At 46.9% G+C, this 17,296-nt stretch overlaps 6 protein-coding genes across 6 annotated transcripts; 4 read left to right on the top strand and 2 right to left on the bottom strand.

Annotated features, from left to right (window-relative positions):
- Positions 1-3,839: 3,839 nt before the first annotated feature.
- On the top strand, positions 3,840-4,551 carry N7446_000804 (bZIP transcription factor; the record flags this gene model as incomplete). The annotated part of the gene is made up of 4 exons (XM_058509571.1): positions 3,840-3,914; positions 3,979-4,112; positions 4,173-4,352; positions 4,407-4,551. 4 exons carry the CDS (start codon positions 3,840-3,842, stop codon positions 4,549-4,551), a joined length of 534 nt encoding a protein of 177 aa, XP_058378550.1.
- A 1,575-nt stretch (positions 4,552-6,126) lies between these two features.
- On the top strand, positions 6,127-7,831 carry fmqE (MFS-type transporter fmqE; the record flags this gene model as incomplete). Its single annotated transcript, XM_058509570.1, has 4 exons — positions 6,127-6,253; positions 6,306-6,867; positions 6,917-7,408; positions 7,462-7,831. The coding sequence occupies 4 exons, from the start codon at positions 6,127-6,129 to the stop codon at positions 7,829-7,831; spliced, it is 1,551 nt and encodes a 516-aa protein (XP_058378549.1).
- Positions 7,832-7,993: 162 nt separating this feature from the next.
- Positions 7,994-10,768, bottom strand: N7446_000802 (uncharacterized protein; the record flags this gene model as incomplete). Its single annotated transcript, XM_058509569.1, has 4 exons — positions 7,994-8,646; positions 8,696-9,225; positions 9,289-10,621; positions 10,675-10,768. The coding sequence occupies 4 exons, from the start codon at positions 10,766-10,768 to the stop codon at positions 7,994-7,996; spliced, it is 2,610 nt and encodes an 869-aa protein (XP_058378548.1).
- Positions 10,769-11,583: 815 nt separating this feature from the next.
- N7446_000801 (uncharacterized protein) lies at positions 11,584-13,497 on the top strand (the record flags this gene model as incomplete). The annotated part of the gene is made up of 1 exon (XM_058509568.1): positions 11,584-13,497. The coding sequence occupies one exon, from the start codon at positions 11,584-11,586 to the stop codon at positions 13,495-13,497; it is 1,914 nt and encodes a 637-aa protein (XP_058378547.1).
- Positions 13,498-14,094: 597 nt separating this feature from the next.
- N7446_000800 (type 1 glutamine amidotransferase) lies at positions 14,095-15,027 on the top strand (the record flags this gene model as incomplete). Its single annotated transcript, XM_058509567.1, has 1 exon — positions 14,095-15,027. One exon carries the CDS (start codon positions 14,095-14,097, stop codon positions 15,025-15,027), a length of 933 nt encoding a protein of 310 aa, XP_058378546.1.
- Positions 15,028-15,981: 954 nt separating this feature from the next.
- N7446_000799 (SDR family NAD(P)-dependent oxidoreductase) lies at positions 15,982-16,799 on the bottom strand (the record flags this gene model as incomplete). Its single annotated transcript, XM_058509566.1, has 2 exons — positions 15,982-16,237; positions 16,291-16,799. The coding sequence occupies 2 exons, from the start codon at positions 16,797-16,799 to the stop codon at positions 15,982-15,984; spliced, it is 765 nt and encodes a 254-aa protein (XP_058378545.1).
- Positions 16,800-17,296: the final 497 nt, after the last annotated feature.

Below are 17,296 nucleotides of genomic sequence, written 5' to 3'. Positions count from 1 at the left end.
TGTCACGACAATAGAACTCAAGTGGTATTGGCGAAAGCTATTGAATTTGAGACCAAAACGACTCTTATGTACGTAATGCCCATCACACTCTATGGACAAATCATTGCTATTTTCGGCCCGGAAGGTTGAATTTCAGCGTAAAGTCATCTCCAATTGAGAGATGCTTTCCAGGCTTCAAAGCGTCTTGTGGTGCCGTAAGCCGTTACTTGTTCAAGGAGTCATCAAAATCACTCATAAGATGGCTGCCGTGATGGCGCGCCCGAGTACTGAACCGTGGAAAGATGGGATTTCACATTTTCCAGTGACCAACTTGTATTGGACGAAGGTAACAAGACACCTCAGATAGGCAACATAGCGCTTTCTCATCTAAAGTAATTGAGAACATAAAAGATTATTATAGGCTTGCTTGCATAATACATGAGCCGTGGCGCAATATCTTACTTAGTGAAAGCTTGTACGGAAAGGGGAAATGTATGAAAGAATTGCGTCGATTTCAAAAGCTTATATTTAGGAAATATCGGGACCTACGAGAACATTGAAAGACCGAATGCTCCAGGCCCCCGCCACCGCAAAACAAACGATCTTAGTTCTTGAATTGCATTTCTGAGAGATTAAACAGAAATATCGCCACGCGGGGCTAATCCTCTACGTAAACCGTCACCTGCTCCAGCTGGTCCGGATTTCGTATTAGTAAGATCTAAGCCCCCCGAAATATTGACTGGGAAGAGGAGACTCGCAAAACTCTCGTGTTGGTGACCATGGATCCGGGACATCTGCTAATCGATGAATAAGTTAATCTCAAGTTTTCCAATGGATAACACCCCCTGGGTCGGGCAGAGATGAAACTTGGATGGCTCAAAGGTCTCCTTAGCCAACGTGAGCAGAAAAGTATTTTGAAGATGTGAGTATCAGAACGCTCGATGAGAAGCTAAATGGAGCCTGCCTAGTTTTGGACTGCGAAAATAGAATGCTGGGATCGAACTCCGAAGTCTACCGCGCAGAAAATCTAAACAAAATGTAGCAAGAAGAAGTCAGGGAACTATTACTGCTAAAGATTATGATTAGCGTGCAATTGTTTCCTAGTAGGATATTGTCACATTGCCTACCCTCCAAAAAACTCCAACAAGCCGACCGGGCACGTTTCTTGTCCAAAACAGTCGGTCTGCATCTTGGACATTTTCACTGTAAAAGGAATACCGAAGCAACACTGGTCGCTATATTAGAGACACAAGGAATGACTGTAAAACAAGATTTGAAGCTATGAAATCCCATACTATGGCAAAATTCAATCATTGTTTCCTTTCCCCCTCTTCATTATACCTACACATTACCCAATTTTTGAAATTCTGTCAGCTTGTCAGGATGGGCTCTGTGCCTCCAGAATCGGGTAAACGTGCGGCCGATTTCCTCTAGTATGCTATAAAAAAATTCAGTTGCTTACATCTCCATTTTCGATACGTGGAGCGTGATTTACCTTGGAGACCGTTTCAGGAATGGTCTTTTTTCGGCAGTGAATGAGTTGCTTAAACCAGACCATTGGTGGCTTGAAAAATGCCATGGCGGAACGGTATCATAATTTGAAATGGGTGAGCTCCTCAAAAATGGTATCAAAATATTATCTGTCAACATCTCGGAAGTGTGCCGGACAGCCGAATCTAAACGGTCTGGCCTTGGTGGTGAGAGCATTGGGTCAAAATGACTGAGCAGTTGATCACGTATGTTCGATGGCAGATTTAATTCACTGGGAGACCCAGGTGAAATGAAGGTGCTCATTAAGTATTTCCACTCTTTTCCCACACGCGCAGATTCTCGAGTCGCCTCTTTGTTGAAGAAAGTCTGCAAACTGGTATAAAGATTATGGTAATCTTGAACCTTCACAATGAAATCGAGTGACTCGGTGCAGTGCTTGTGAGATACAAAGTCGAAGAAGGCATTGGCGGTATAGGGTCCCGGAGCTTTATCAGACAATATATCTTTCAAAATGGTTGGCAGAGAAATAGGCTTTTGTTCCGCACTGAGTGCTGCCGGAGACTCCTGATTGAGTGACATTGTTTGGGCCGTTTATTTAGTGGTGGTGTTTCGATCTTTTGATAATAAAAGGCATAGCCCTCCTTGCAAATAGAAAGAAAGAGCCACCGTATGTGTGAATTTTCAATGATAGGATGGGCACTTCCACGTTCAAATATTCTAGGTATTTATCTGACCGACCATCCAGCTATGGCGCCGTTACAAATATCATGTGCCTGAATTGAACCGTACTTCGTCATATATTATGATACCATATTCGTAAGCCTTCCCAGCCACCAGAAACTCTGATTCAAATCTCTCATTAGGTGAACAAGTGATAGATAGCTGACAGTATAACTTATAGATAGGGCGAACGTGCAATTCCAAGGCTATAGGGTAGGCTGAATTAGCCGCTCACTCACCATGGATCAGGCTTCTCATAAAATCTAACTGAGCACATTCACTGAGCAACTTTCTAAGGTGTACGCCCTTGCTTTCGGAACTATGTGACCGCACCCATGGTACAGTGGTGGATGGCGCTCTCCAAGTCGGATCCTGTGTTCACTCTTATTTTTTACCAATCATCAGAAGCGAGGATTCACCTATCACGCGTGAAAGAACTTGATTGCGATTCATACATGCTCTTTAGGAAATAAAAGAGGCTAGTTCCGCAAGACTTTGCGCAATGTCCCGAGTCCCCATCGAAACCAGTGAAATTGGCCGGCCGATGTACTCCAAAGACGGACTTTCTAGCACAATGAGCACCAAGTATTGTTGTTAGTCATAGCTTCTTCAATGTAGCGGTGCATGTACGCATGCCGAACGGAATCAATGATGCCGCTATATGATGAGAAAATCGCATTCCCAACGAACAGGTGCAAAGTACTTGCTCAAAAACCTCCCGAGCAAGTAGAAATGAGGTGTCGTCTATATGGAGCTGTGTATTACTTATTTTGAGCTAGGCTTGGGATTTAACAAGCTTTCAGATGGGGATTGCCATTTCCTCTATAACTTGTCATTGGCAGCAGATACGGACTTTGCCAAGACTGCGGCCCGAGTACTTCGATGCCATCATACCATTGGGGCAAGAAAGAGAAGACTCAAGCCAGTCCATTGGGGTACTTGGGGTAATCATTTTAACTTCCCCTTCTCCCCATTAGAGCGCGAAGTGGAACACCGTGGGAATAGGACCACGTTCCCCGTTCATACTATTATCCCCGACATGCTGTTCCCTCTTGATGACTGTGGCGTAGAACAACTAGTGCCCATTTTGCTGTTCGAGGGCGATTTTTCCGCGGAGGCGCGGCTGTACGGCCATCAGAGTGCGACATGACGATGTGGCAATTCTCTCCACCTCTTTAACCCGGTAGCATCTACCTAATGAGCTTATCTAGTGATTGGGTACCAAGGTGCAGTTGCCTGTTCCCTAGGATATATTCCGAGACATTATAGATGGAGGCTCGATCGGTTCTATCGGCTTCTTCGGCTTTGTCGGGGTTTAAGTTGATTCCCCCAAAAAATCTCCACATTTTTTAAACGCGGAGATAATCTGGAGTCCGATAGTCTCTATTGTTGGAGGTTTTAGAACTGTCTAGCCCATACAATATTTTTCAGTTGCCTGTAATTGAAAATAAAAACGTGGTTAACGCACATTAAAAAGTTCTAAAACACGCCTTCACCCTTTTAAGCGCCCTTCGCGCGACTAACATTTCTAATCAATCGGCCCGGACATGGCTTGCTTGAACATATAAGGCTTCTAGGAATACTTAATTGTTCACTTGCTTTAGTTCCCCTTGGTCGGCTTATAACTGAAATCGCAAGCAATGAGCAATATGGACGGAGGGCAGGTTCAAATGAACTGGTTACAGCAGCCATACACATATTCGTGGGCACCTGTGAATATGCTAGTAAGTCACATCATATTAATATCTCTCATATGTGACCGAGGATTAACTCGACATGCAAATATAGAATTATTCAAATCCGTACACTGCACCCGTCACAACAAGTACATTTCCGTCAGCACTAAACTCGAGCCTGCCAACTTCGTGGCCACTGTCGAGCCCTAACCTTGACAATGTGGCTAATTTAAATAACGAAACTAAGTGAGTAGAATCACCAAGTCCTATGGTTAGTCTGCGCCAAGGTACCAACAGATGCTGCAGCAGAAATGACCTTACTCACCAAGAAACATCATTCCAATACCCCAACCTCCGGCCTTCCTCGGGCACAAAGATGTTGGCAGACGTACAAGAGCAACCCGAGAGCCCAAAAGAAATCGCTCAAACGTTTCATCTGAGTCCTATTACGAAGCAAGCCAAAAGACGAGTTCAAAACCGCAATGCGTAAGTCTTCTAGCTCCTCTCTACATTTCGATGCGATATTTACTTCTACCTCAGTCAAAAGGTATTCCGAAAGCGCAAACAAGAGCACGTTGAAACGCTGGAAAAGCAAGTCATATACTTGAAGCAACAACTCGAGCTTTGTAGACAGGAAAATAACTGTCTACATGGTCTGAGTAATCACATCTTGGATAATCTCTAGTCTGCTTAACAAAGGCACTTGGGACACAATGAGATGATAAAAGTATGGCGTATGTTTATAACATAAAAGATATCCAATTTATGTCCTAAAAGCTGTGTTAATTTTTGATACGGGTTCAATTTTGCCCATTTTCTTTCCCACGCGGGAATATTTTCTCTGGCGAAAATTCCGCGAGAAACGGCATACGAGACCGGAATGCTGCGAGCCACCCGCTTCATAGAAGAGACCAAGGCATGGATTGATGATACGATGATTGCAGACGAAAGGCTCGTATTATGCAAGCTCAAAGGTTAATTCTATTTTCCCTCTCATCTAATGAGCAAAGGCAATGGGCTGGTCGTTTTCACAGGCTGCAGGCAGGCCGGCGGATTGCTATAGCGATGGTATCTCCGCGTCCAACAATAGAATGACTTTAATAAGGTAAATAGTCTTAGTCACGTATACGATTAATAAATAGACACAAAAAGCTATATAAACAAATAGGTTTCATAAAGATACATAGCGGCAGAGTAAAAAAAGTGATAGTTGTAAGCGTTCGGACTAAAAGAAAGGTGAAAAACAGAGATGAATCAGCGAATTATGCAAAGAATTGATGCCAAACCAGGCTAAATCAGGTATCGATTGACAGTCTATGTCAATGTCTAAATGAATTTTGAGTGGCTGGCGCTAGCATCACAAAATAGATGGTGTAGTGGGTGAAACCGCCGGTGACAATAGCACGGGCGGTTTCAGATGGCAGAATGCCTGGGGCCATATTCAGCTCAGTTCACTCTGCAAGAGTGGAACCATTTATGCACCACAATATGACTACTGTTTCCTCGAATCCTTGCCTTCATGAAACAGTATCAGGTTGAGCGGTCTACTCTATAAGAAGCTACTCTTTACGACTCCCACCGATTAGGGGAGTGGGGAGTGGTTGGTTGTATGCTCTTTGTTGCACCCGTCGGCTCCGATCACGTATTTAGAATACTATGCTTTCTTTACTAAAAAAAATGGGACGAAATAGTATCGATAGCAATATACTATTAGAACCTTAGTTAAATAGAGTTAGGGATAAAGAACTATCTACCCTACCCGATAAATAAAAGATATTAATAGGGATATCGAAAACGGACTAACTTTAACGGACTACCCTGTAATTCTAGTCGGCGCTAAGAATAGAACTATAGGACTTCCGAAGATGAGTGTAAAGGAAAAGAGTTCTAGTGTTTGCAGGATAGAGCCTGTCAACTAAGACTCACCAGCCAGAGGGAAACCTTTTCCTCCAAGGAAAGTGAACCGATTAGAGATTCAACAGACATACTTTTTAGATGCTCAATTATGCCGACTAGCAGTGAGAAAAATACATTCCTCGTGGACGCCTGTCCACGCCAGCTGGGGAGATGTCCATACTCGGGATATCCGACTGTCCACTGTCCACTTCGCCATGTGTGGGGCTTGCAGTCGTACACCCTAGAGTTTCCCCGGATTTTTGCTGCTATGTAGATCCTCAATCCATTTAAGATGACCTCGTGTCCATCATATCAAGCGCTAGGGCTGTCAACTTGTTCAGCAAATTAGTCCCTGAGATCTGCCATGACCGAAGAATATGTCAAATCATCCTCTTCTCATATTGAGTGGGAAGAGCCTCGATTCCTCCAAGCAGATCAGGAGTTGAGTCTGACAGGTGCTTTTAAAAGGCACTGGAGGGCGTTGTTGATATGTAAGGTTTGATCTATCCATTATGTTCTATTCTCGGCTAACGTTGTGAACAGGCAGTATCTCCTTCAGCGCCGGTACGATGTTCGGCTACGATACAATTGTGAACGGCGCCTCGATCTCCATGCCAGCATTTATGATGTATTTTGGAGAGAAAGAAGCATCCGGATTATATCTTCCGTCATTATGGACTGCACTGTGGACTTCCATGTCCGCCCTCGCCCAGGCACTCTCGGCTACCGGCACAGGTTTCCTTGCTGATCGCATCGGCCGTAAATGGTCCGGCGTCATTGCAGGTGTCATTGCCTTGGTCGGTGCATCAGTTCAATATACAGCCCATACGCGAAGTGCGCTACTTGGTGGCAAGATTGTCGGGGGACTGGGTATTGGAATGGCTATGTCTGCTGGTATGACATATGCCTCGGAGGTCGTCCCTCCTATACTTGTCCCTGCTGTCCAGCAAGCATTGGTAGTATTCATTTTAATTATGCAAGCCTTGGCAATGGGTATTATTCGAATCTTTGTTACCGATATGGCTGAACAGGCCTTCCGTACGGTGTTCGCTATTCAATGGGGCGTGGGTGGGCTTGTCGCGATTGCATTTGCCATTGCACCAGAGTACGTTTCTGATATCCTACACCGATCGGCCATCACTGACTGCTTGAAGGTCTCCTGTATACTGTATTATCAACAAACGTGAAGAATGTGCAAAGAAGTTGTTCAGATGGCTCTACCGCGACGATGTGGATCGCGAGGAGCGCTACAACCACCTGGTAAAGACCATCCAGGAAGAAAACTCGCAACGCGAGGCAAACCAGTCAAGCTATATCGAATGCTTCCAGGGGGTAAACTTCAAGAGGACCATGACTATGATGTTCCTTTTCGGTCTTGTCAATCTAGGTGGTGGGCCGTTTCTCTCGCAGTCAATCTACTTCCTTATCTCCGTCGGCCTGCCCACAGTTCACGTTTTCGATATTTCGATCGGTGGATTCGGGCTGGCTATTGTTCTCATCATTGCCAGTGGAATTGCCTTGAAGAATGTGCGGCGCAGGAGCATCTTGTTCTGGGGATGCGTTATCAACTTCCTCTTCAATCTGATTGTTGGAGCTCTTTATTGGTCTCACGGCACTGGTCCTAAGTGGGCTATTGCAATCTTCATGTATGGATTGGATCTGTCTATTTATGGCGGAGACTACATGCTAACAGACATAGGAACGTTCTCATCTCTTTGCAGGCCAGTCTCATGCAAGCCCCTGGTTGGTCAATTGCAGCCGAAATCTCTAGTTACCGACTGCGTGCTAAGTCAATGTCACTTGGAATGATGTCTCAAACCTTTACGACTTGGCTCGTCACCTTTGTGGTGCCGTATATGTACAACGTTGACTCCGGTAACCTGGGTGCGCGAACTGGCTTGGTCTTCGCTGGTGCTTCGGTATTGCTTATCTGGGGTGCATGGGCTATTGTTCCTGATACTACTGGGCTCTCAACGGAGGATATAGACAACCTTTACGAGGCAAAGGTGCCAGCTAGGAAGTTTGCTAGTCATAAGATGCCAGCCACGCCATCCGGTGGGGATGTTTAGATATTTAGCTAGGTTGTATATAGTTTCGCTTGGCCAGATAGCAATTGAAAGAAATTGATCTCCCTGGATCGAGTAAACCAGATCAAGTTTGATACTATCCATGTACAGCTACATTAATTCCCGAAAAACCTGAGTACTTATAGGATGACTAAATTAATCATGTCATAGATCTTCGCGCGTTGTGGATGCCTTCCCCCGGTGACATAAAAGCAAGGCTAAATTGAGGGACGCATTCCACGGCGTCATTTTGCTTACGACATCAGCAGCAGCGAACAAAATCAGGTTGGTCGCAGACGTGTTGCGTTGGTGACTTCCTTGTTGGTGCCGAGCCCAATCCAATGCCTCTTTCACAACTGCAAAAAACCCATCGGAAGCCTCGAATGCTTCCATCTTGTCTTTCAGAAGATGAATCTGTGTCGGATCTATACACCTCACAAGTGTCCAGACAAAGACCTCGCTGAGGAAGCAGGTGATTATCTCTGGGGGCTCTGCCATTCGGGACTTCGGTTCCCCACTTGACAAGGTGGGCTGTACGCGCAGATCTTGAATGGCTTCCAGACAATGCGTGAGTATGGTTCCAACATCCTCGGGGTGATTCGTGAGAATTTTATGCATCGTGTTTATTGCTGGAGAGATCTCAGATGTTCCCGACTTTCCAAGTGCATTTTGAAGATCCACAATTGGGACGTGCAGAGTGAGACGGCCGAGGCGATGATACACTTGGGAACTTGCATGGAAATAACGGGAGGTCTCATACATAGCCACATCGGGGGCAGGTGCTGATGCGTAGGCTTGATCCCAGGCAGCTAGCATTTCTAGAAAATGATTAGATGTTGCTTATAATCGAATTTAAATCAAACTCACTTGAGATAAGTTCCTTGCGTTCTGCGAGCGCTTTACACGCTTCTTGTTCCGGAAGTGACAAAATAGAGCCTGCATGACGGCTCGATAAGCATCTCGTCACCAGATAGGCATAATGAGATTGAATCTCAGGCTCGAGAGTGGCGAGGAAAGTGGAATTTGCGGGAGTGTTGACTTTTTGTGTTCCAGGTACTTGCCATATTTCTGTATCAAGAGTCGCCTCAGAGACCATTGAAATCTGCTGTGATAGCTCGAATATTTGTACTTGGATGGTAGTAAGAATGAGATGACGGGTCCAGGAATTGAGGCTTATTGACGAGGGGAAAGACGTCTGTCGCAGAATTGAATCGGATGAGGCGTTGTATGAAGTGCTTCCTAGGTTCAGAGGCCCCAAAAAGGGACTCACGACAGAAGCATAGGTTGTTGCAGGTGGAACAGAGGCAGAGCCAAGTAACGTTCTCCAACAATTGGCAGTTGAAGCATGCCAAAATTCCTCGTCACAAGGACATTCGGTGGTCATGACCTCCGCTAGGCTGATTGAAGCCGGTAGGTATAGCAAACATGGAAAAATACAGTCGAGACCGTAAGTTACCCACATGAGCCTCTTTCTCGATTCCTTCATAATCCATCTTTGCCATTGGCCATCGGCGCTATTGCCAAATTTCTTGAGGTCCTCTCTCGCGGAGATAAATTCGTAATTATGGATTTGGCGACAATAGGTTATCACTGCACCCCGCAGGCTCTCGGAGAGCTCAAAAAGCCGCTTGTTGCCACACCACAAGCCTGCATAGCAGATTAGTGCCAAAGCATAGACAAACATGGGATCTCTCATAAGTTTGTTATTCATCTCGATGGCAATTTGTGAGCTCAACCTTGCCATGTCAACCAGTACAATTGAGAAACGGCACGTGTGTCGTTCACGGCTGTATATAGCTCCTATGGCAATCATAACAGCAAGAAGAGGATCAGGTAAGTCATCACAAGATCGTAAAGAAACACGATGTATGACAGGCATCTGGTGTTCAAAATGTGTGAAGAATAATCTTATGAAAATATTCGCGGTCTCCAAGTCAGGAAAATGAACTGAGTGAAAGTTGAAACCTTTTCTTGCAGGGTCCAAAAGAAAGGCGATCAAACTTTGGTACCGCTGCTGGGAAATATCAAAGTAAGTATCGTGGTTCCGTCTCAATGAATGGTTTTTGGGTAGTTCAATTGACTTAGCGGCGGTAATCGCTTGAGAGCCTGGGTCCCATCTGTACGGCCATTTATCTTCCTCAGAGGCTTCATTCGGAGGGGATGCCGGCCGGCTCATTTTTCCTCCCCTGTCAACAAAGGTAGCGGAACTTGGATCATGATGGTCGACGGTTGTCTGATCTCTATCAATATCTATGGCCAAAATTGGTGCGGCATTGAAGGGCGGCATTGACCCTGATTCGAGCAGCACCGACATGATATCGTCATCAAAACACATATCCTCGAATAGACATGGTTCTTGCATCCATCGGAGCAGATCATCATCAACCGTGTTATTGGGGGACTGATTTGTCCAACGAAGGGGGTGTTCAGTCTGAACTTGAGTTTCGAGCTCTAAAGTCTGATCTATGTCCATGTTTAATGGATGTATAGGGGCCCAGGCATTGCTAGTCCCACACAGTGCATCATTTTCCGGAACAGACCGAGCATTCAGAGAATTGGAACCTGCTGAGCCCGCAACGTTGTGCGTTTCAGCCGACCGAATCTCATGTAACGGATCAGAAGTGTGCGGCGAGGCTAGCCCATGATCTTTTGGTGACGCGATCTGCCTCTGGGACGCCAAAGTCGCGCTAGGCGACCGCTGCGCTTTGTGAATCTCCTCATGACGCTGGCGCACATCGCTCCTGGTGAATTCTTTGCCACAGACGGGACAGCGATGCAACTTTTGTTGTTTGTCTATATCACAGAATAATAAGCATACAACAGTCACTTGTGGATCAGATACTCACGGATCCGAGCATGGCGAGCAAGATTCTCCCGCCGAGAAAACTCCTTTGGGCATAACGCACAGCGGAAGCGAGCCGACTCTGTTGACGCAGACATAGTTGGAAAGTGGACAGTGGACAGTGGACACAAGGCAAAGCAATTTCAAGAACGCTACGAAGATGTGGGGTAACTATGTGAGATGGCTAGAGGCGAATTGAAGTGCCTGTCAAGTGAAGTTAGCGAGTCAAGCACTATTTGTGAAGCCCGTGGGATCGGGGTAAAACATGCCGGTCGGGATATCCGAGGCCAGACTTGTAACCTCGGATTGTCTATATGAGCCACAAGAGAGCACAGAAGTGTTGTTTCTCTTTTGATTTACAAATAAGAAACGTTATGATATCCCCTGCTTGGACGCAAACGCCACCATGGATCTGGCTACCTTCACATAGTGAGGAGGAGAGCCAACCCGGTCGGTATTTCCTGTTTCGCAAAAGCTTCCAGTGGACTCGACCGTACGGGCTACGTGAGTTTCCAGTTCATGTTTCTGCCGATAGTCGATATCGGCTCTTTGTGAATGGCCAACGTGTTAGCTTTGGCCCTTGTAAGAGCTACCCAGAACGTTGGTATTATGAGACGGTCGACATCCTTCCTTATCTCACGGAAGGAGAAAATGTCATCAGTGCACGCGTCTTGCGGTACTCTTCTGTTCACACGGGTTCTTCATCGATAATTAGCACCGAATTGCCTGGTCTCATGGTGTACGGCGAGATTGAAGTGAGTACCAGACCCCAAAGTCAATATATATTTGCCAGTGAGTAACATGGTAGCAGGGACTCTCAATCTCTACGAACTCCACTTGGAAGTGTGGACAAGAAACAACGCGTCAAATTTCTCCTCATTCAGAGTGGAACTATCTATTGGGCCCACCGTTCATGTCAAACAGTGAAAGAGTAACAGAAGCCAAAACGCTTTCTGGTTGGAAGCGGCCAGCTTTCGATGACACCACCTGGGAGTACGCCATTTTCCAGTTCCGCCCAGTGAAGATGCTACCAATACAACGACCATGGAAGTTGACACAACGGCCTATTCCGGCACTCCCTGAGATTCCTGGAAGGTTTGATGGAGTTGTAAAATGCGAAGGACCAATCACCCATAGCCAGTGGAATAATTTTATCAAAGGAGAAGAGGAGCTGATCATTCCAGCTGGAGAGACTGCCATCGTCGACATTGAATGCGCATCTTTGACTACAGCATTCGTCAACCTTCAATGTGGGGAGGGATTGGGATCAGTCATCACATTATTGTATTCGGAGTGCTACGAGAAAGATCTAGGGATCGAAACCGCTCCTTTCCCCATGCCGAGGACCAAACTTCTCAGATCAGACTCAAACGGCCGGCTATATGGAGTAAAAGATATCTATGCCGTGGCCGACGGCCAAGCAGAGCAAACATTCGAACCATTCTGGTTCCGAGCATTCCGATATGTGCAATTACATGTCAAAACATCATCTCAATCTCTCAAACTCAAAGGATTTACACTACGGGAGACCTCCTACCCACTCGATATTGCCACTGAAATCCAGGCTGGACCAGAACTCAACAAGATCTGGGATGTCAGTTTACGGACTCTTCAGAACTGCCGACATGAGACATACGAGGATTGCCCATTCTACGAGCAAAACCAATTTGCATCTGATTCTCGACTGCAAATGCTATTCACATATCAACTATCATCGGATGACCGTCTTGCCAGAAAAACTTTGGAAGAATTCCACGCCAGTCGGTGCTCCGATGGGTTAATCAAGGCGCAATTCCCGGCCGGATTCAACAGTAAGCAGATACCTCAATTTTCGCTTTACTGGATTGCAATGGTATGGGATCATATGCAATATTTTGCAGACAAGGCGATTGTGCGGCGGTACTTGAGCACCATCGACGGAATCCTCAACCACTTCGATGAGCGCATCAATGAACTAGGATTGGTCGGTCGGCTCGAAGACGACACATGGCCTTTCATCGACTGGGTAACTCAATGGTCGGTCCCAGGGAAGATCTTCCAATCGTGCATGCCTCAATCATACACCGCAACAGGCGTAGCAACATTCAATAGCCTGCTATGTATTGTGGCCCTGGTGCAGGCCGCTGAGCTATGCGAATTCATGGGACGAAAGGATACCGCCTCTGAATATTCCATTCGAGCACAGGCCCTCCGAGATGCGGTGAATACTCATTGTTTTGCGGACGGCTTTTACCTAGATGGCCCGTCGACAAGGGAATACAGCCAGCACAGTCAAGTATTTGCCATTCTCTCCGAGACAGTCACCGGCACAGCAGCTCGGGATCTAATGGTACGCACAATGTACAATACCTCACTGGCACAATGCTCCAGTGCTTTACAATTTTACGTGTTCCGAGCTGTGGAAAAGGTCGGTCTTTACACCAAGATGTTCCCCGCCCTTTTAGACCCATGGAGACGGATGCTCGCGGATGACTTGACAACGTGGGCTGAGTTCGAGGAGAATCCTCGGAGTGACTGTCATGGGTGGAGTGCTTGTCCAGTCCACGAAGTCGTTACCCAATTGTATGGTGTCAAGCCGGCCAGGCCGGGATTCAAACGTCTCCGCATTGAGCCACAGATGGACCTCCTTGCGACAGGGGAGGGGACGTTTGTTACTCCTGCGGGGAAGATCAAGTTGAAGTGGACAGAAGATGGAAACCTGGAAGTGGAGAGTTCTACAGATGTTGAGGCAGATGTTGTGCTTAGGGGTTCAGTGTATATTGTTCGATTTGTTGCTGGGAAGACTGTCAATTTCCTCAAAGAGACGGAGTCTATGGTGATAATTTGAAGCTCAGGACGATGTCATGTTTCGGGGTATGGAATGTTCTCCGGGTTTGTATTAACAAATCCAACTCCACTTTTTACGAGATTAGCTTTGTGGTTAACTTTGTCCATCTGACAATCCCGAATGCCCTGAATGTTTCTTTTCCTTCGTAATAATTTGGCTTCCAATTTGCTTTTTTTCTGTGCTTGTCGCAAATCATCAAGCGAATATGATGACCCGGTTTATTTTCGTGACGAGGCTGCTTCCAACCCAGTGTTCCCGGAGCAAAGATCTGAAAAAACATTCGGTGTGCGTCTGCCCAAGTGGGGCTCAAATTAAGCTCATCGAGTGCCAACGTTGCTGTTACATAAGGGTTGGAGTCTGTTGGAGTCGTTCAACATCTTCACTGGAACATTGTTTTTTTGTTACTTCATGAATTCCTGGAGGATTCCGCAAACCTACGGTTTTTACATAACTTTTTGTTATTTCTGCAGTGGGGTATGGGGAAATTGTGTTATTTACGACAGTAGATATATTCCTGTAGTCTCTTTTTCACCATTGCCAACTTCCATAATTATAATCAACCCGAGCTTCAGTACTACAGCTGCGCATCCTTTCATCATGGTCCACAACATCCACATCGCCGTCCTCGACGTCGACATCCCAGCCCGCCGACTCTACGAGGCGCGAGGACTCTGCAGTGCACACTTCCGCACAATTCTTCGCGAAACCGCCACGCGCCTCAACGAGACCTTCTTCGCCGATAAAGACCAACTCGAAATTAAGATTACACCATACGATATTCGCGGCGGCCACTATCCCGACCTTTATAAGCTGCGCGGCGATGCGACCCAAAACCAAATCCCCGTGGCATCCCCCATCGACGCGGTCCTCATCACGGGCGGCTCGCCCGGCGTATATGAGATGGACCACTCACCCTGGATGCAAGAATTAGAAAAATTCGTGAAAACCGTCTACAACCAATATCCCGAAGTGCGAATTCTCGGCACCTGCTTCGGCCACCAAATGATTTCGCACGCACTTGTGCGCAACCCCGAAGATACCGTCCGCGACGTCTGGGTCGAGAAGTGCCCTCTGGGCCGCGAGGTTGGAATTTATACCGTTCAATTAGAGAAGGCTTTCCTTCAATCATTCCCTGCGGCGCTCGGTCAGCTGCCTGAAGGCAAGTTGCGCATTCAGATGTTCCACGGTGATCGCGTGATGGCTGTTGAGAAGGGCACCCCTGTTTCTCTGGTTGAGTCGCCGCCTGTCTCGCTGCCTGCGCCGTGGGTTAATATTGGAAGTACGCCCATCTGCCCTATCCAGGGTCTTTACCACCCTGGCAGGGTTCTGTCTGTACAGGGCCATTATGAAATGGATGTTTTTGGTATGACCAAGATGTGTTTGGAGTCTGCGCCTGTGATGGGCTGGAAGGAATCGAAGCTTGCTTTGTTCCTGGAGCAAGTTGGGGATGACCTCAATGAGGGTGGTCAGGATGATTCTAAGGCCTTTGCTTCTGCTGTTGTGTGCTTCTTGGCTGGTGTTGAGCAATGATGTCTGCAGGATCAAATAATTAAAAATAAAAGTTCATTTTGGTTATCCCTTGCATTAACTACGTTCCCCATGGCACTGGACGAACAACCAGGGGTTCGCTAGACCCTAGTAGGACTGATATGACTCCCAATTTTGGCTAGGGCATGCAAGGTCCCCTACATATTTGTGTGACTTGTCCGAACGCTAAACAATCTGAGACATACATCGGAAGGAGTAAAACCTGAGGCGTTGATTGGCCAGATCAGGATTGCCAAGGCCCGGCCCGATGCTTTCCGCCCCCAACTTCGGCGGATCGCCAAGCCTCAGAAGCCCTACCAGATGTACATGCAGTATTATTTTCAATGAGGAAGGGCCTACTGGGGCTCGTCTCATCCTGTAATGATCAGTGTGAAGGCTGCGGGATTTCTGCGGTACAATTTCGCTTGCGATGGAGGTACATATTCTCATTTCACTCTCCGTTGTCCTGTAGGAGGAACTGGATAGTGATTTCTCAGACTAACTACTAGTCGAAGAGAAGGCGGAAACGAGAATGCGGTTGCGGCTCTCGTGCCCTCCAACGGAATTAGTCGACATCTCCGGCATGAAATATGAATTGCAACAGAAGGACTGGCCTGACACTGCGACTCATTTCGATTCTGGTCAGGTCTCTTACGTTAATTCATCTTTCAAGGCAATCTTTCATGTCTAGCACACTATGTATCCCAAGGAATTCAGGAACTTGTTTAGCCCGGAGGAGAAGAATGTAAGGTCGTCCAAGAACCGTGCACGTATAGTTAAATTGTCATGTGAGCGAAATTTCCTTAGCCAAACTTCGTTTGCGTACAGTACCTCTAGGGCAAAGCTGTTCTGGTTACGGGAGACATGATTTTAAACATTCACTCCTAACTTTTATAACTTCACAGAATGCGAAAAATGGGGGGATATAGAAATCCTAATTTGAGTAGTACGTAGTACCTAGTCAATAAACAAGCCACCGGAAGCGATGATGTGTGACCCATTTATCCACCGTGCCCGTTCCTCGCAAAGAAACCCGACAGCGAACGCAATCTCTTCTGGCGCTGCCATTCTCGGTCCAACGGGAGTTTGATCAATAATTGGTTGAAGGATCTTCATCTGTTCCTCTCCGGCGGCAGCAAAGCCCTCGGTCTTGGTTGGGCCCGGACTAACAGCGTTGACGGTGCATCCATACTTGGGAGGAAGCTCTTTCGCCCTGCGCAACTCATTAGTGTTGTGTCCAGAGCTCAGTCACTGACACTTACTTACCAGCATTTGGTAAAGGAGTCCACCATTCCTTTGGTGCCCGCGTAAATTGTCTGATTAGGGGGCGGGCCTCGAGCCGAAATGCTCGCGATATTGACGATTCGCCCCGTTCCCTTAGTGAGGTGCGGAAGACTGGCTTGCGTCAGGAGGAATGTGCCACGACCGTTCACATTGACGAGTAAGTCCCAATCTTCAAGTGTTTGCTCTTCCAGCGGCTTGTTTACTGCCAATGCGACGCAGTTGACCACGATGTCGATTCTTCCCCATTTGGAGACAGCAGCGTCTACCAGGAGTTGTGGCGCTGTGACTGTAGACATATCAGCCTCCACGGCAACTGCCGGAGTTGATAGAGAGGATACAACGGCATCCGCTTCTTCCCGAAGGTCATCGAAGGGGTAATTGACGACTATATTCGCACCACGAGCGGATAATTCTCGGACAATAGCGGCACCAATGCCAGAGGATGAGCCGCTAATAATGGCAACTTTTCCGAGTAGCGTTCTGGAATTCATGACTTGAAGTTATTTATTGAGTAAACTTGTGGAATCAAAGACGATTGAGCAGGTAAAGCGGTAGTAATATCGACAGACTGCAGTTCGCTCAAGAAATTTTCAAGGTGGAATTTGCTTTGATTCTAGTTTGAACTAAATGCGCAAGCTTGAAAGACCGTATAACCCCGCAACGGTGGAACTAACGTGAGTGTTTAAAGTTACTATACGCGTCCCGCATCGCTAACCAGGAAGTCGGGTGACCACCGAATATCCCAGGCCCCTCAGCCAGGTCAGCCACTCCCCACATCCCGGTCGCAGTGCAATGGTCAAGGTAGCTCTTCACATGTTGTCACAACACACCTGGAAGATCTTCGCATGCACAAAGCAAACTGCCGTTCTCACCTGGTGGGCAGTCTTCCTCCGGCAATTGGGCCGAGGGCATATTGTGTCCAGTACAAAGTGGATCGGAACTATCTCCTTAGCCAAGGTGCAGCTATACAATCGTTACGACATGTTAC

This window comes from Penicillium canescens, assembly GCF_028828765.1.
Source record: "Penicillium canescens strain IBT 15451 chromosome Unknown utg000001l_segment0_segment0, whole genome shotgun sequence".
Lineage (NCBI taxonomy): Eukaryota > Fungi > Ascomycota > Eurotiomycetes > Eurotiales > Aspergillaceae > Penicillium > Penicillium canescens.
This window is presented reverse-complemented; position numbering and strand designations above follow the sequence as displayed.